This window comes from Molothrus ater, chromosome 6, assembly GCF_012460135.2.
Source record: "Molothrus ater isolate BHLD 08-10-18 breed brown headed cowbird chromosome 6, BPBGC_Mater_1.1, whole genome shotgun sequence".
Classification (NCBI taxonomy): Eukaryota; Metazoa; Chordata; class Aves; order Passeriformes; family Icteridae; genus Molothrus; species Molothrus ater.
In genome coordinates, this window is record NC_050483.2 from 24,835,045 (window position 1) to 24,850,931 (window position 15,887).

Consider the following 15,887-nt stretch of genomic DNA (forward strand, 5'->3'; position numbering starts at 1 on the left):
CCCCTGAACACACTGATTTTCCTTGCAGTCAGAACATGATTCCACTCACATCTTGCTGTATTTTGGATGAGCTTATCTTAAATAGCCATGAGCTTTCCCCACTCTAGTGGGGCAAAAAAGGAATTCAGCAGAAGTAATGGGCTTAGCAAGAATAAGCAGCTGTTTACTCTGAGTGAAATAAAAGATTTCCTTCAGCTTCTGTTTTCAGTTTTGACCTCAAACTGGATGTACTGTTCACACAGCACTCTGAGGTTTCTGTTTTACAGTGTAAGTCAACAAATCACCCAAAGCCATAGTGCTGTTTATCAATAACGTTCTCAATACATACTTTTTATTATCCTACACTACTGGAACTAAGAAATACTCAGAGAGAAAGAAAAAAAATACACATTTTACTATCAGGCTTTGTACAAATGCACAACAAAATATACACTGCACAGAAGGACATGCTCTCTTTACATATATTTATTGCATGTATGCAAAGGCTGCCCCTTTTCTATCACCCACCAGTTGTGAAGATATCATGGTTACAAGCCCCTAGTGCCCAGAGACAATTGTTAAGCCCAGTGACTGCCACATATGCACTTCCCAGAACCCAACACCTGCACAAGCTGATGAACTTCTAACACACACTTACTTGACTCAGAGGCTTGGAGGAAGGCCTGAGCCAAATCTCTCCATCGGCATTGGTACAGACCTGTACGGTTTCTACCTCAAAGAGCTTACAACCTAGCTAATACATTTTTTATTTTACTGCTAGACAAATTCAGGAGACAGGGAATGTCTGGTGTGTCAGACTGATTAATGAGAGAAAACCCCTTTAAAAGTCACACATCTGAAAATCACAGAGATATGATAACATAAAGTGAAGAAGAAAACAATACAACGGCATCACTGACTCCTAACCAACACAACAGAAGACACAACCTCACATCTGAGTGTTATATATTACTACTTTTATAGTCCAGCCAGCCTCAGCACCCCACCAATAATCGGCTCAGGTTAGACATTCTCCATCCTAACAGTTTTCCACAGCAAACTACGGAGAAAGGCGAGATCTCCGCCGGGCTTAGGGAAGGGCCTGCGAGAGCAGCGGCACAGGTGAGCACCGGGACAGCCCGGCCGCACAGCGAGGCACGGACCCCGGGCAGCGAACCGCCCGCGAGATGCTGCGGATGAGGGAAGAGGCCCGGGGAAGGAGGGCAATTTCTCCGTGGAGACACCAGCCTGGAAGGGCAGCGGGGGCAGGCAGCCTTCACCGGCTCCCACGCTATTCCCTTCCCGTCTCAGCGCCGTAGGAAACGAGTCGGGTTTTAATGGAGAGAACGGGGGATTCTTTCCAGGGAGACCGACCCAAGAAGCGACATCGCATCCCCCGCGAAGTTGGAAGCTTCTGGAAGTTGTGTACTTGGTTACGAGAGCGCACGGCCGCCACCACCTCCCGCCACCGGTTACCGCCGGGCCCGGCCCCCGCCCCTCGCCCCCCCGCAGCCGAACCCCCCGCCCCGGGGACGGCCGCCAGCATCACCTTCATGCCGCGTCTCCCGGAGCACCGCCCGGCGGGGATGCAGGGAGGGCGGGCGGCCGGCGGCTGCGTGCCCGTCTCCCCCGGCGCTGGGGCTCCGGCTCCTCCTGCCCGATGTAAACACACACCGGCGGGCGGGGGGAGGCTGGGCCGGGGGCAGCGCCATGGCAACCCGGCCGGAAGAGGAAGCGCGGGGGTCAGGGGCGCCATGTTGGCGGGGGGTTCGCAGCCGGCACCTCGCGACGGAGCCTGGGCTCCGTGCAGCCCTCATCGAGACACCCTCCCCAGGCAACACCGCTGCCTGACACGGCAGGTGAAGTGCTTCACCTGTGGGACATGCTGGCCCCTTCCAATTTCCTGGGAAAGCAGCGAAGGGAGATGAATTGCCTCAGCCTTAAGTCAAACATGGAAGCAGCAGCGTTGGTTTGGCCAAGATGAGGAGCCAGTTCTCCGAGCTCTGCCCTCACTGCAGGCTTGCTGGCATTCACAGAATCAAATAGAATCAATTAGGTTGGAAAAATCTATGAGATCACTGAGTCTAATGTAAGCGCCCCCGTGTCAGCTAGACCATGCCACTAAATGCCACATCCAGTCTTAACTCCAAGCATGGTGACTCCACCATGCCCTGGTCAATCTGTTCGAGTGTCCAACCACCCTAATTGTACCACCATGCCCTGGTCAATCTGTTCGGGTGTCTAACCACCCTAATTGTAAAGAAATTCCTCTTAATGTCCAACCTAAGCCTCCCCTGGTCTAGCTTGAGCTCATCTTGTCACTTGTTACCTGTGAGAAGGGACTGGCCCCCAGCGGGCAACAGCCTCTGGTCAGGGAGTTGTAGAGAAAGGTCACCCTGAGCCTCCTTTTCTCCAGGCTAAACATCCCCATGGCCCTCAGCCGCTCCTCACGGGACACCCACTCCAGACCCCTCACAGCTGGACAAGGATCCTGCTCACAAGCTGAGTGCCCCGGAGGGCGTGGGGCTCCCGAGCCCTCTCCTCCCCTATCCTCAGCCAACGGAGCATGGCTCCGGCCCACAGGATGGGGGCTGTGCCCATGCTGCTGCTTCACACGAGGGAGTACAGTTTGGTGGCAAAGATAAAAAGTCTGGACATAATCTTTGGCATCTGAAGTTTTATTTCTCGTGTGTTACTTTAAAACTATCACTGCACACCACCACACACATGGGTAGAAGCGTGTTCTGCTAGCAGATGGTTTGGTGCAATGAGGGAAGCCAGACAAAGCAAAACAAAAAGAAGAGTGGTTTGAAGTTATGATTCCTGAAATAGGGAGAGAAAACTACATGAAGTGAATGATGGTGATTAAGAGTTCATTTTTCTCTGATTTAATATTATTCTACATATGAGGCTGAGTTAATATGTAGAGAATATAACTAACTCAACAAGTGGTTGAATCCAAAAGAGGAAAGCCTGCTTTTGTTTCATTTTTTAACTTCTTGACTAAGAAATGTTGCAATTTCTTCTGTAAAGAAGTATGCTAGGCACCTATATATATGTCTTTTAAGGCATTCTGGAATACAGTAGACCCTATTTAGTCAGAAACCAAAAAGGAACAATTACATTGCTTAAAGTCTAGGAATACCGTCTCTCAGTGCACAGTTAATTTTTTGTTTGTCCCAGACTGTCATTTTTAATTGCAGAACCTCCTTGGAGTGGTACCATAAGACTGGTTTCCATTTTTCAGTTAAAAAGGAAACTCTTGAAAGACACCAAACAAAGCAATTCCCTCACCTCACATGGGCTGACAATTAAAAAGATTCATTTCCTTTGCTTTTCACAACAAATCCATGCCTTACATAATTATCTGCATCACTTCTTAGAGGAAGTATTCTGCAGCCCTTTCCTGGCACAGACTCTCACAGCAGAATTTATAATTTCTTATGAAAATATAAAGGTACTTCACAAGCATGTGAACATTTTCAGAAGAGCAATAGTGGAAGCCAGTGAATTCAGTGAAGGTTTCAAATACCACACTAATTTCTACAGATCTGCACATATATGTGTGCGCATCTATATTAGATATATAAAACTAACGGTAATAATATAACCAAAATGTAAGTACTTCCTTCAAAACAAATAAAATTTATATAAAATAATCTTGTCAATAGTATTGGTAGAATTATATTAAATTTTTTTTGTATAACACAAATCCATCTTTTGATGGGTAGAAAGATTATATAAAGTTTGTGTTGAGTTTAACATGTAAATTATAGCCTGATTAACAATAAAATAATATTGCCTAAAGTATAAAGAGTATAAAGAGTTAAAGAGAAAAATATCTTTTCCCTCATCCAGTTTAAATTATTCATTCTAGTATGCAGCTTTCTCCATTTAAACTAGTGAATTTCAGATGAACATAATTTTTTTCAGCAAGTTCCTAAGCCAATAAAGTAGATTGAAGTGCAATCTTTTAAATAAGTTAACTTTAGGTTGTAATGTTTGCAATGTCTGCAGAACAGTTCAAGAATGTTCCAGCTGAAAAATCAGAATATTCTGGATGATAGACAAATAGGAGATGGGGGGGGTGGGGGGTAAAGAATCAGAAATTAATTTGTTTACTTTGTGCTAAGCACAGAAAGAACTTTATTTGTGAAACTATTTCAGCAGCACCGAATTTTTATTACTTAGTTTCATCCAAAAGGATTTATCCATTTAATGCACTCCAGTCCTGGTCTGGTGAGATTCACCTCAAAAGTGTGTCTCTACTGAAGCAAAATGGCTAATGTATATGCTTCCATAAACTCCACTTTTTGTAAATTAAAAGCAATGTCTTTTCATGGAGAAATTCCTTTCCCAGCCTTCAAGAAGTATGGACCAACAGGGGAGATTTGCCTACCTAGAATTTTCAGTGATGGCTGGGATCTCAAACATCTTAACTAAAGCATTGATCATTTATAATTTTGTTCAAGGTGTTGAAGTCAGTGGGAAAAAAAAAGTTACCTTCAGATTTGGTAACAGTACATTCCCAAACTACTTATTAGAAAAAGAAAGTTTTATATAAGTTACCATGTTTTGTGTAGGGGTGAGTATGTGAAAGAGTGATGGTCAGGTATATTTTTTTCTGTGTAGGCTAGAAAGCCCACTCCTCAGGTGCAAAATGACTTACAGCTTCTCCCTGTCACTTTTACTAACTTTAGGAGATGAGATTTCAGCACTTTTTGCCTATGTTCATAACCATACACTGGCTCAGAGATAAGAACCTTATCAACAACAGTAGTCCCAAATCACACCCCTACAATGACAGAGCTTTCCCTTAGATGTATTAGAAAAGACTGAGATAATTAATGACTGTTTTACAGTACTCAGGTGGACAGAAACATTAAAACAGAGATAATTGATACTAGATTAGACTGCTGCAAGGTTCAGTTTCACCTGAGTGCAGGTGGCTGCCATCATCAAGCAGAATGGCCTGCTTTGTTACCCCTGTTTACCTCCATTTTTTCATCCCTAGGTTCTTAAGTCATATTCTTGCCCTGTGTGACATTTGAGCAGCCTTATCATTGCCTGCTGCTAAAAAGCACAATGCAGCAAAAAGAAATGCAAGTGCCAGGTGGTGTAAGACAGGAAAATAATACAGAGTAACAATTCATTGAAACCGGTGATCACAGTATGGTGATAGTAATTGGCTCATGTTAAAGGGTCCTGCTAGAAAGGAAATTATTTCCAGACAATAAAGTTGTTGGTTAGTAATGACTGGAGCTTTTACAACTCCTCCAGACATCTCTGTTCCAGATGAAAAAAAAATTCCTTTACCTTGAGAAAATAAATTTGCCATTGGCCTTTTCAAGCATCCCAAGAACACCCAACAAACAAATTAGCCACAACTTTTCAAAGTCATAAGTATTAGTTCTGCTCATGCTGCATCTTGGTGAAGGACTTCTGTATTGAGACCTCCCCTTACTTTTTATGCTTTACAGGCCTCTATAGCTGTCAGTACAGCAACATTTGATTCTCTCTTGCCTAGCTTCACTTCCACAACATCCCTGCAAGGTAGGGAGGTACTTGCTGCACTGGCTAGCTGGATATTGGAGAATATTCCAACTCCAGCAGAGAATTAATAAAATTTTCTCTGGCAAAAAGTTCAGCTGAAGGCACAAAGGTAACTAAACCAAGGGAAGCTCTAGACCTACAGCAGTCAGTTGCATAAACACCACCCTACAGTGGAATCTGAACAATGTACCATCTGCCACAGAAAACTTTTGTGGCAGAGCAAGGAGCATCACTTAGCCTCCTACATCGTGGACTGGTAACAGAATAATTCAGGAACTGACTCCTTTTAAGGAGTTCCTATTAATTTTCAAACACCCTTAAGTCCTAATGGTATAACAAGGAAAGCATAGACAGTTTTGGCTACATCATTGGATTTATAGTTGTAGGAAGCACATTTAGAGGTTCACAGGTTTCCACCTGCCTTCTCCTGTGAAGGGCCTGTGGTACTCAAGCTGAGGAATTTGACATGCCAACAGCTCATATGCAGCAGGCTTTTTTCCTCTGTGCAAATTTTAGTATTTCACATGGCATTTTAGCATTAGGTGCAAAGTGTACAGGTATGTATAAATGCAAAATAATGGCTCAGTGTTGCATGAAATAAAGACAAGCTACAGTTCCCCCTGGGCAGTGGGAAGTCTTTTTATCAGGAAATAGGAGAGGTATCTGTAGGAGGATAGAATATAAGAAAATAAAGATAGTATAGAAAGTAATCTTACCCCTAAGGAGTTGCAGCTGGGGTAATTATTAAAGATTAGGAGCAGGCCTGATTTTAACAGGCCACAGCTGTAGCCAATAAGAAGAAGAGTGTTATAAAAGAGTGGATTGGTTAGTTAAGGGAGGGATTTGAGTCAGTTGGTTACTGTAAGAAGAAAGAGTCAGTGCTTGGAGGAGCTGCCTATGAGAGACATCAAGGAGGTATGAAACTCTTACAATAAGGAAACAAAAATATGGAGCCTTTGTAAGATAATGATAACAGGTATCAAGAAAAGGAATGGAATCAAGCGTAGACAAGTAGTCAGCATATTCCTGAATGCCTTGTTAGGGGATGGTAGCAATAGGAGATTTATTAATAGTTTCTGAAATTAGTTATAACTGGATTTGACATATTGCTTTGTGCATACAACATCTGAGTCTTGCCCATGGGAGGAAGAGATGTTGATGTTTCTGTGATAAAATAAAAATGTGTTTCACTCCTCATGTATCAGGCACATTTTTCTGACCATATATCCCTCTTATTGGGAAAGTTCTTATCTAAAATCCATTTCAAGTCTTTATTAAAGATCCTTCTGCACAGAGATAGAGCACTTACTCATTACCCTATAGAGGTGTAGTCAGTCTACCCAGTTCTCTGAATGCAAATGCTTTTTGCTTAGTTGTGTAAAATCCTGAACTCCAAACATTAGCTTGGCTTATTTTTTTTCTTTATAGCTCTTTAAAAGAGCATTGTTATATGAGGCAAGCTGTTTAATGCCTGTGACAGAGCTTCTCCCAACCTGTTACATGACAAGAAAATAAATACACTGAAGCTGATATGAGGAGGCACTGACTATCAACATGGTCTGCTTGCTCTCAGAGCACCAAGAAAGAATGGGTTTCTATTTCATTATGGCAGGAGGTGTTTCATGAGGATTCTGTTAAATGGACAAGCACTTCCACCAACAGATGATGGCACCTTCTAGTGAGATTTTGTACAAAATGGGTTGTATAAAAAAGGGCACCTTGTTGGCAACCAAGGATTCTTATAGCTTGATTTTTCACCTACATCTTCTATCATGCGCATCCCTGCAAACTATAGGTAGAAAATGCTACAATCTACAAGGATGGCATAAATGATAAAGTAAGAGTCATTATAGAAGCATAACTATAATGGTTGCACCTCCTGCTCATTAAATAATAGTTATAGGAGTATTCAGACATTAAATTTAGGACTTCATCATTGAGGTCATATGAATTTCTCACCAAATTCCAGAGGATTTTTCTTTTGTTTTAGTACAACAGGAACACATCAGATATCACAACTATTTAACTCTCAGATTGGCCAAGAATTTTATTTTGTCTGAAGACAGAATTATTTTTAATTATAATTCATGTTTTTTGAGACTGAAGATACTAATTTTAATTTAGATTTAAAATATAAGAAAGGTAGATAGCTTGCTCATGTAGTATATGGTTAACCTTGAACCACTGAGAAAAAGAAACTAATAAGATTTGAAATCACTTCATACCAAAAAAACTGTGAAAGCATCTATATTTATGCTTCCAAAATTAAAATTCAAATGAGATTAATTTCAAAATCCAGCCTAAAAAGTGACTGAAAGCTGTATTTCATCAAAAGCCACGTGTTTGGCAATAAAACCAGGTTTTGATAACTTTAATGAGGGGAAAAAACTTGAAATAAGCAAGCTTGAACTTTTGGTTTCACTTAAACAAAGCTGCTGTATTTAATATGCCTGTAGTTACAGAGCACAAAGGCAATTTAATTTTTATGTAGGCTTCAAAGTCTTGCAATAGAAAACTGTTTCTGCCAAAATGCCAGGATGCATAACTGGATTCACATATGGGCTTCCCAGATTTCAGGAGTTTTCAGATTCATTTTTACTTTGAACTCATGCCAAAGACTTGGAACTGTACAGACAGCAAAGCTTTGCTAGTAGATTCAGCTGACATTTGGAATCACCAGTGATTTTTTTCTCAGGATGTCAGAACAAGGCTCTTGATAATAATTCACCCCTATCATGAACAATAGAATTCATATGATGGTTCCTCTATTTACAGGGTATTTTTGACCTGTTTAGGTACTTTTTTTCCACCTACACAGACAGTAAATTCTTTTACAGAAAGGAGACACTGACATGATAATGCTTGCAGAGTTATGGTGTTTCCTATAATCTGTGCTTCTGGCCAATATCCTCTAATGAATTTATTGTCCATTGCGTGATCTCCCTTCTCCAGGGTAAAGTTTCTTCTCAATGTTGACAATAGGGATGAAAAATCAACTAGCTGCCTTCAAGCCTAGAATCTGTGGTCCAGAAAGAATACTATACTAGTGGCTCTGAACTTCTGAACTGAGACACTTTTATTCCAAGATAAATTGTACCTCACAGTGTTAAGACATAAAGAAACGTGGACTTGGTTAGCCTTCTGCTGAGTTTCTGTGTTCCTTTTGAGTAGGTGGAGTTTTCCTTTCCCTTGTTCTTTTAGACATGAAAGATTAACATCAGTGGCTTGTTTCTCTGCTGGGCACTGTGTGAACTTTCCTAAGAGCTACAGGTGTACTTTGGGCTGTAGCTAAGTCCAGGTCTGCTTGTCTGCTGCACCTTTAGCCAACTCTCTCTGTCCTGCCCTCTTACTCCCTCTCCCAGGTCATCTCTCCACCCAGACCACTGACCCACTGCCTTGCATTAGATCCATAATAATGTTCCAAGACACCCTCTGGAATAGTGACAGTGTTGTTGAACTGCAACACTAGGAAACAGGCAGAGACCATCTACCTGGGAATCTAGAGCAAAAAGAAAAATGACAGTCAGTGTCACCACATTGACACAGTAACTGCCAGAGATACTTCACTTCTCACACAGGCACGCTTTGTGTAGCTTTTAAAACTACCCACGTTCAACAGCTTCTGCTCAAAACAAGTTTCCACCAAGAGCAGCTGACAATACACTTTAATATTGATGGGAAAGTCCAATCATTAGGTAAAATATTCTGAAAATCCCTCAGACAGCATCACAGAGGTAAGTCTGTGTTCAAGTTGCCTATCATGTCAGGCTAGGGCAGATGTCAGCACCTGGAATCATGTCTAGAGTGTTGAACACTTCAAAGCAGCTATATGCAATCCCAGGATGACTAGTATCAAGCAAATAGGATTCCTTTATTTGGTGTAATGTGCAAGCCATGTGTAGGTTTTGCAATTTACAGTTAACACAGATATTGCAAGCTGCCACAGGTGACTGGCTCTATAGATTAGGGTTAGAGCAAGTCCCAGTCTTCAGATGATAAATGAACTCTGGAGGACTGTCTGTCATTCTGTAGGTGCTGGTGTCACTTTAGTAAGAACAGAGACTCTCAGATAATTACTTGAAGCAAAAGCTGCATGAAAGAGGGAGAATTAAACCACGCATTGGGGATGCTGTATGAACAGGAATGATGGGGGCGCACATATTAAAAAATTGCCTGGCAATACATTAGTCAAAGGATCCACTCTTGTGTATTTCTGAATATTTAATTGGAGTTGCTCCCAAAGTGGGTGACAACAATGCTTTACAGCTGAAGATGTAATACATAACCATAATTTTGACAGGAATCCAGTCCCATCTCAGACCCAGCTTACAGCAGTGGATTGGAGGGGATGGGGGAGCGAGATTCATACCTTGGCTTCACCACAAAACAATGCAAGAAGTATTTTGCATGGACTGTTTAAATGCTTGTTACAGATTTCACACACTCTTAAAAAAACCCTTGCAGAGCAAATATTTGTCAGTGTTTGTTTGCTTAGGTGCTTGCAAGAGATGCTGCCCCTATGCAAAACTCTGTTTCTGCATTTATCCTTTATGCTTGCGTATGGGGATTAGCTCACCTTTTTCTGAGCCTGTTGAAATGTGGTGGGACCATTTACTGCCATGAAAGGGAACTTTCATCTCCCTCATGCTATTCTCCACTAATGGGCTGTGCCTTGATAATTATAGCTCTAAAAGGAAAAAAATTGACTTCAGTTTGCCTATTGTAGAGCTACCATGGAGATAGGATACCAGCATTGCCCTGGAGATAAAAGCACAGGCAAGTTATATGGATTCTAGTAACTGTTGAAAAATATATGAGCTATTTTAAAAGCAAAATGCTAAAGGTGTCAGTTCTCCACTGCAGCAGGGAAAGTGCTAAGTTTGCATAGCAGAACTGTATAAAATGCAGTGGCAATGCCACAGCTGTCAGAAAGCACGAGTTCAGATACAACAGACTCAGATTCTGTCACCATATTTTTCTCTTCCTTCTTTCCTTGCTTTAATTTTACTGTTCATGAGGTATCTGGTTCTTCAGCTGACAGAGAGAGAAATGTACCCTTATATAGTGGTTTTAGCTCCTTTTAATGTCCAGAAGAAAGATGGTGACCAACTTAATTTTAATTTTTTTTTTTCGTAGCAGAACATGGGCATCTAAAATATCTGACTTAAATATCAACCAGCACTAAGATTCTACAGCAGGTTCTCAGATTTCCCTGTTTCAGGTCTTACCATAATTTCTGTGTAGAGATGAGATAATAGTACCCAGATGATTTGTAAGTGCTTACAAGAGAATACTTAAAAACTGGAGGCTCTGTTCCTTTACCAAATATTGCTTGTCAGGAATGTGTAGCAATCCACATAGAGAGTGAGGACAAGGGACTCAGTTCTCATTCTACTGCTGAGAGAGTCAGCATCTACATTTCTTTATTGATGAAATGCAGCTACTCACCCCACTTTTTGGTGTAATATTTTAATATATTTTCATAATAACTTGAATGAGACATACTGAGAAAGTTCTATATCTTATTATCCACTTATATGTTTTTTGAACCTTTTTTTAGCTTAGCAGTGTAGTCCCAAAACACGTGCTGTCCCTACAAATGTTCAGAGAAACTGAACCTATTTGATTTCTGAAGTATCAGCCTAACAGATTTATAAAAGAAATGTTTGATTTCTTCCAGGTGCTCAATTCTTACCTAGTAAGGAATTCCATCTGAAAATAATCTCTTCTGTATGAAACCATTTTTCTTTCTTGCCCTGAAAGCTGCTGTGGAAATGCATGTACATGTATATATGTTTCTATGTTTTTATAAGGTCTGAATTCTGGTTGCAGAGAAAGACCTGAAAAATGCACACTTGTAATATGAACCTTTAAAAATATTCCCAAAAAGCAAACAAGTTAGACAAAAGGAGCAACTAAAGGAACAGAAACTTGAAAATGGTGAAAAAAATCATTATCAGAAATGGAAATAAGATGTGTACTGGGCATTGTAAAAATGCAACAATCATGCTTAGACACAGGAAGCAGCAGAAATAAAGAATGGAAGATCTGAATAGTGAAAATAAAAAGCAGTGTAAATTCTGACAAATGGCATCATATAACATGGGTTAAATGAGAATTTAAAAAAAAAAAAAACAACAAGAAAAACCAATCAAACTTGAGGGAATCAGTAGATAAGCAAGTAGTAAAGGAGAAGATAAGGTTACTGCAGTAAAGCAGTGCATCCCTTAGGCTGATGTGTTACAGAACAGGGATGTTCCTGGTAAAACATTCCTTACAGGAGTTGATCTGAGGAAATCTCACGTTTCAGAAGAATGTCTCAGAGAAAATATCATTGCTGACAAGAAAGGGTTTTAGCACAAATCAGTGCAGTAAATAGTATCAACTTAGTAGGAGTTGATGATGCTCACCCAGGAGTTCAGAGGCAACTTGCATATGAAACTGCTTGGCTGCTGAGTGAGCTCAGTAAGCTCTGCTTAAATCACCACAGGGCCAGAGCTACAGGAAAGTGCACTCAAACTGTGAAAAACATCCAGGATGAGCAATTGCATTCCTTCCATACTGTGTCTTTGGCCTAGTCTTGGTCTCTTTCCTGGACCTTGGATCTATGCTGTGTCCTTGTCTTTAGTCTTGTCTCTGCCTTTGGCTTCTGGATGCAATTCACATCAAACAGGCTGTGCTCCCCTCGGGAGCCCCCCTTACAGAGTTGCCCTTTTCAGGCTGTCCCGTTCTGGCCCATTTGTCTTGGTTCTCTTTCAAGGTAAATCAGGAAAGGGGCAATGACCTCTGCTGTGTAGTTAAAGTGGAGCTAGAACAGAGTAGGAGGATTATTTGGGTTCCACTCATCAATAAAACAAATCTTGAGATCTGAGAATCTTAGATAAAATGGTGCAGCTAAATGGCCCATTTTCCTAATGGGCCATCAAAGCACCTCAGAAACACATTGTGGCATTTGTATGTATAACCTGTGTGTCTGGAGGAGGTGTGTACTGCAGCCACAAGCTGCAGAAGCAAAACCAAAGTTTTGAGATGGTTTAGCCTAAAACTGATGCATCACTTCTCAGCACAGCTTACGGGACAGACTCTTCATGCCTGTAAGCATTTTCTGCAGGAAGCAGTTAGTGATCCCTGCTGAGACAGGGATCAAAGGAGCAAACAGGCTGTGAGTGGTGATGGGGCATTCCTAACTCTTTCTGGAAATGTGTCCCACTTGTACAAATGGCAAACCACTAGAGAGCAGCATTAAATCAGGACTTCTGCTGTGTGTCTGAACATAAAACAATGCTTTAGTGTGCTGTTTGCAGTTGGACACTGGTTTCAGACCAGATTTTACCAGAACCAGGGAAGCTATAGACCAGTCAATTTCATCTAGCTTAGTCCTTGGGTACCTAATACTCAAACACTGAAAATAGCCTTTATAGTCTCCAGGAACTCAACTTTCCCCATGCATCAAATTCAAAACCTATAGTAAGGTTCTCTTCAGCCTACAGCTATTCCAAATCAGAGAAAACAGACTGTGCTGGAAATGCTTCAGCTGATTCCTGTCTCTAGGCATCATCTGGGGCTGAGGCTCATTGACCCCTGGAGTTATCTCCAGTGCAAAGTCTTTGGACTGGTGCCTCTCCTTTCTAACATGATTGTATCATTCTGACACTGGAAAGGTAAAGGATAAGTGGTGGTAAAATAGCAGAGATCACACTGCTGTGGGAGGTCTGGGAGGAACAGAATCTGCCCATGTAGTGGTTTTAAACTGCTTTCAACGTAGCTCAGTATTGACACTGGTGATTTTTTTTCTTTTAAAGAATAAATATTTCTTTTAAACTAAAACATACCCAAAATGTGGAAATATGTCAATATATGCAGTGGAATAAAATGCTGTAACATACACCTCAATTGACTGATTATAATAAACTAGCATTCAAAGGTTTTTTGTATCAAGTGTATGCTTTGCTCAAAACCTTTGCTATGAAAGGTTGGCTTTTACTGCCTGGTAACTTGGACAAAGTAAGGACCAGAGACCAGATTTAAATCTTATTTTTGTGGTTTTGACATTTTCTGCAAAAGCCAAAACACTTTTGCACTTGATCAAGGTCAATGATTTAATTATTCTAAACTGATTAACTGACTCAACTCAAAAGCAGGAAAGCTCATTTTCTTCTCTCAATCAGTTAATGAGGCATGAATTGCGTGCTTTCACTAATCCTAGCATCCTGAAAGACAAAATATCTGTAAACATTTAACCCTCAAATATCATAATTTTAACCACAAAGGATTTTTTGTGTATGTTTTTATTGTTTAACTCTTTTCAGCCTGTTATAGTGTAGTATAATAGCTTCATTTAATGGCTACAAAGTTATTTTAAAATGCTCTTCTGCAGAACCTGACTTCTCCCTAAATGCAGACTTGCTCAAAACAGCCTTAAAAAGAGTTGTCATGTAGTAAGTAACTGCAATGCTTTCTATAACTGTTACTTTAAATATTTGTATTTTTAATGTAGTAAGGACAGTTGGCCTCTTTAAACATGTAGAGATATCTGTGATTCTTCCTCAAAAGCAATAAGCTTCTAAAGGTGAACACACTGGTGAGTTATGTCAACTGTTTGTTCACTAGAAATTGCCTGCATAACCTTTGAGTGAATAGCTGAGGAACTGAGCTTTAATGTGATATTCCACTGGCTGCTTAGACAACCACATGGCCATTCACCCTCCTGAGTTTTGCTTCCCTTCACAGGAAGGGAACCCTTCATAGGTTCATTCATTCTAATGCTTTAGCCTGGGAAAATGCCTTTGTACTTTCTCATTATGGAAAAAACATGGGACATACTATACTTAATGCTTGTTACTGATACAGAACTAGGGAAAAACCTTCTACTTAAACACCTTCAGGTGTTTTTTATTTCTGAATTTGTCATTTAATGTTTTGCCAAGAGCAATTTGGATCACATGGTGAAAGAAGTGCCCATTCTCTGTCATGGAATAAAGGTGAAACTATGTAAGCATCCCCAAAAATGTGATAAACGTAATATTAAAACTTCTAACAAATAGCAGTGATAAAATATGTGGCAGATCAAGGACAGTGTGGCTAAGAATGAGAACTGTCAAATGCAATGTAAGAAAAGGCATATGGGAGAAGTAAAGCAAGTCAGAGCTGTGTAGTCAAATTATTTAGAGAGATAATGAAACCAAGACCTGAAGAGTATTCTGGTAGAATATCAAAGCAGATAATGTAGACAAGCAGCATCAAAAAGGAAATTTGCATCTATGAGACAAGTCCCGATAATGTGTTATCAGGTGATATAAGACTTTGGTCTATAAATTAGCCTTGAAAAATACCCAGTTGTTTCTGGCAGTCAGGAAAACTAATTAAACCATGGGATAAATCTCTTGATTTGAGGGTTTGCTTTTTTCTTTCCCCCATGGAATGAATATGCAAAACTCTGTGGCAGAACTTCAAAGGGCCCTCCCATCCCTGCTTACTGCACACCTGGAGTGACCCAGCTGCAGACTCTCCACAGTGATCTTGTCTTCTTCTCTTGCTTTTATTGCCTAATAACTTCTGCTCTCTCCTCTGTCATTTTGTGATGTGTAGCAGCAGAAATATGCTCCTGTGACTCCTTCTGCCTCTCTTTTGAGCCTGATCTTGAATAGACACAGAGGTTGCTTGGAACTGTACTGGAGAACCTCTGGTTAATGATTTAAAAAAACTAATGAGACCTTCTATACTTCATCCTCTGATCAGCCAAAGAAAAAAGGGCCCTTTTTATCTGCACCTCATTATTTTTCTACATGGAAATGATAAATGCAGATAAATTGTGGAAGTCATAGAAATGTCGACTGTTTTAGAAAGTTGAGGAGCAAACTATTAGTAGGGTAAAATTAAAATATTAGTAGCAAAACTTTACATAATATCAGCTAAAATTTTCCTAGCAAAGTACTCCTTAAAAACAATGGACCAGCCCATATATCTCTCTGGAAAGGCACTTGCCATGCCATCTTGATTTACTGTGAAACACATAGGTTCCTCAAAATATTCTCTTTGCAGAAAATGTCAAAGGTTTTCTTGCTTGTTTCTTAAAGATCTGATACAGTAAATCTTTATGATTTTCTGCAGCTCCTTAGTATTTGTGCAGGGACTGAAGCTGGGAGAAGAAAACAGGATCTGCCTGCCTATAGTGATGTTCGTGTGGCTTTAGCATGAATATTCTAATTCTTTGCCTTACTCTTACAGTGTGAGTAACTCCGTGACCTGGTGGTTTTAGGCATTTTCAGGCTCCAGAAACACACTCAATTTCTGTCAGCAATGATTATATTGCAAGATACCATGTTGAAAAAACAATTTCTGTCAACAAGCAGATT

The 15,887-nt window shown here is 40.5% G+C and overlaps 1 protein-coding gene across 1 annotated transcript in view; it reads right to left on the minus strand.

Annotated features, from left to right (window-relative positions):
• Nucleotides 1–1,659, minus strand: part of LOC118686840 (transmembrane protein 263-like) — a 200,920-nt gene extending 199,261 nt beyond the window's left edge. The window contains exon 1 of the mRNA XM_036383263.1: nucleotides 1,529–1,659. Within this exon, the coding sequence (XP_036239156.1) occupies nucleotides 1,529–1,534 (6 nt within the window). The 5' untranslated portion in view covers nucleotides 1,535–1,659. The remainder of the gene's footprint in view (nucleotides 1–1,528) is intronic.
• Nucleotides 1,660–15,887: the final 14,228 nt, after the last annotated feature.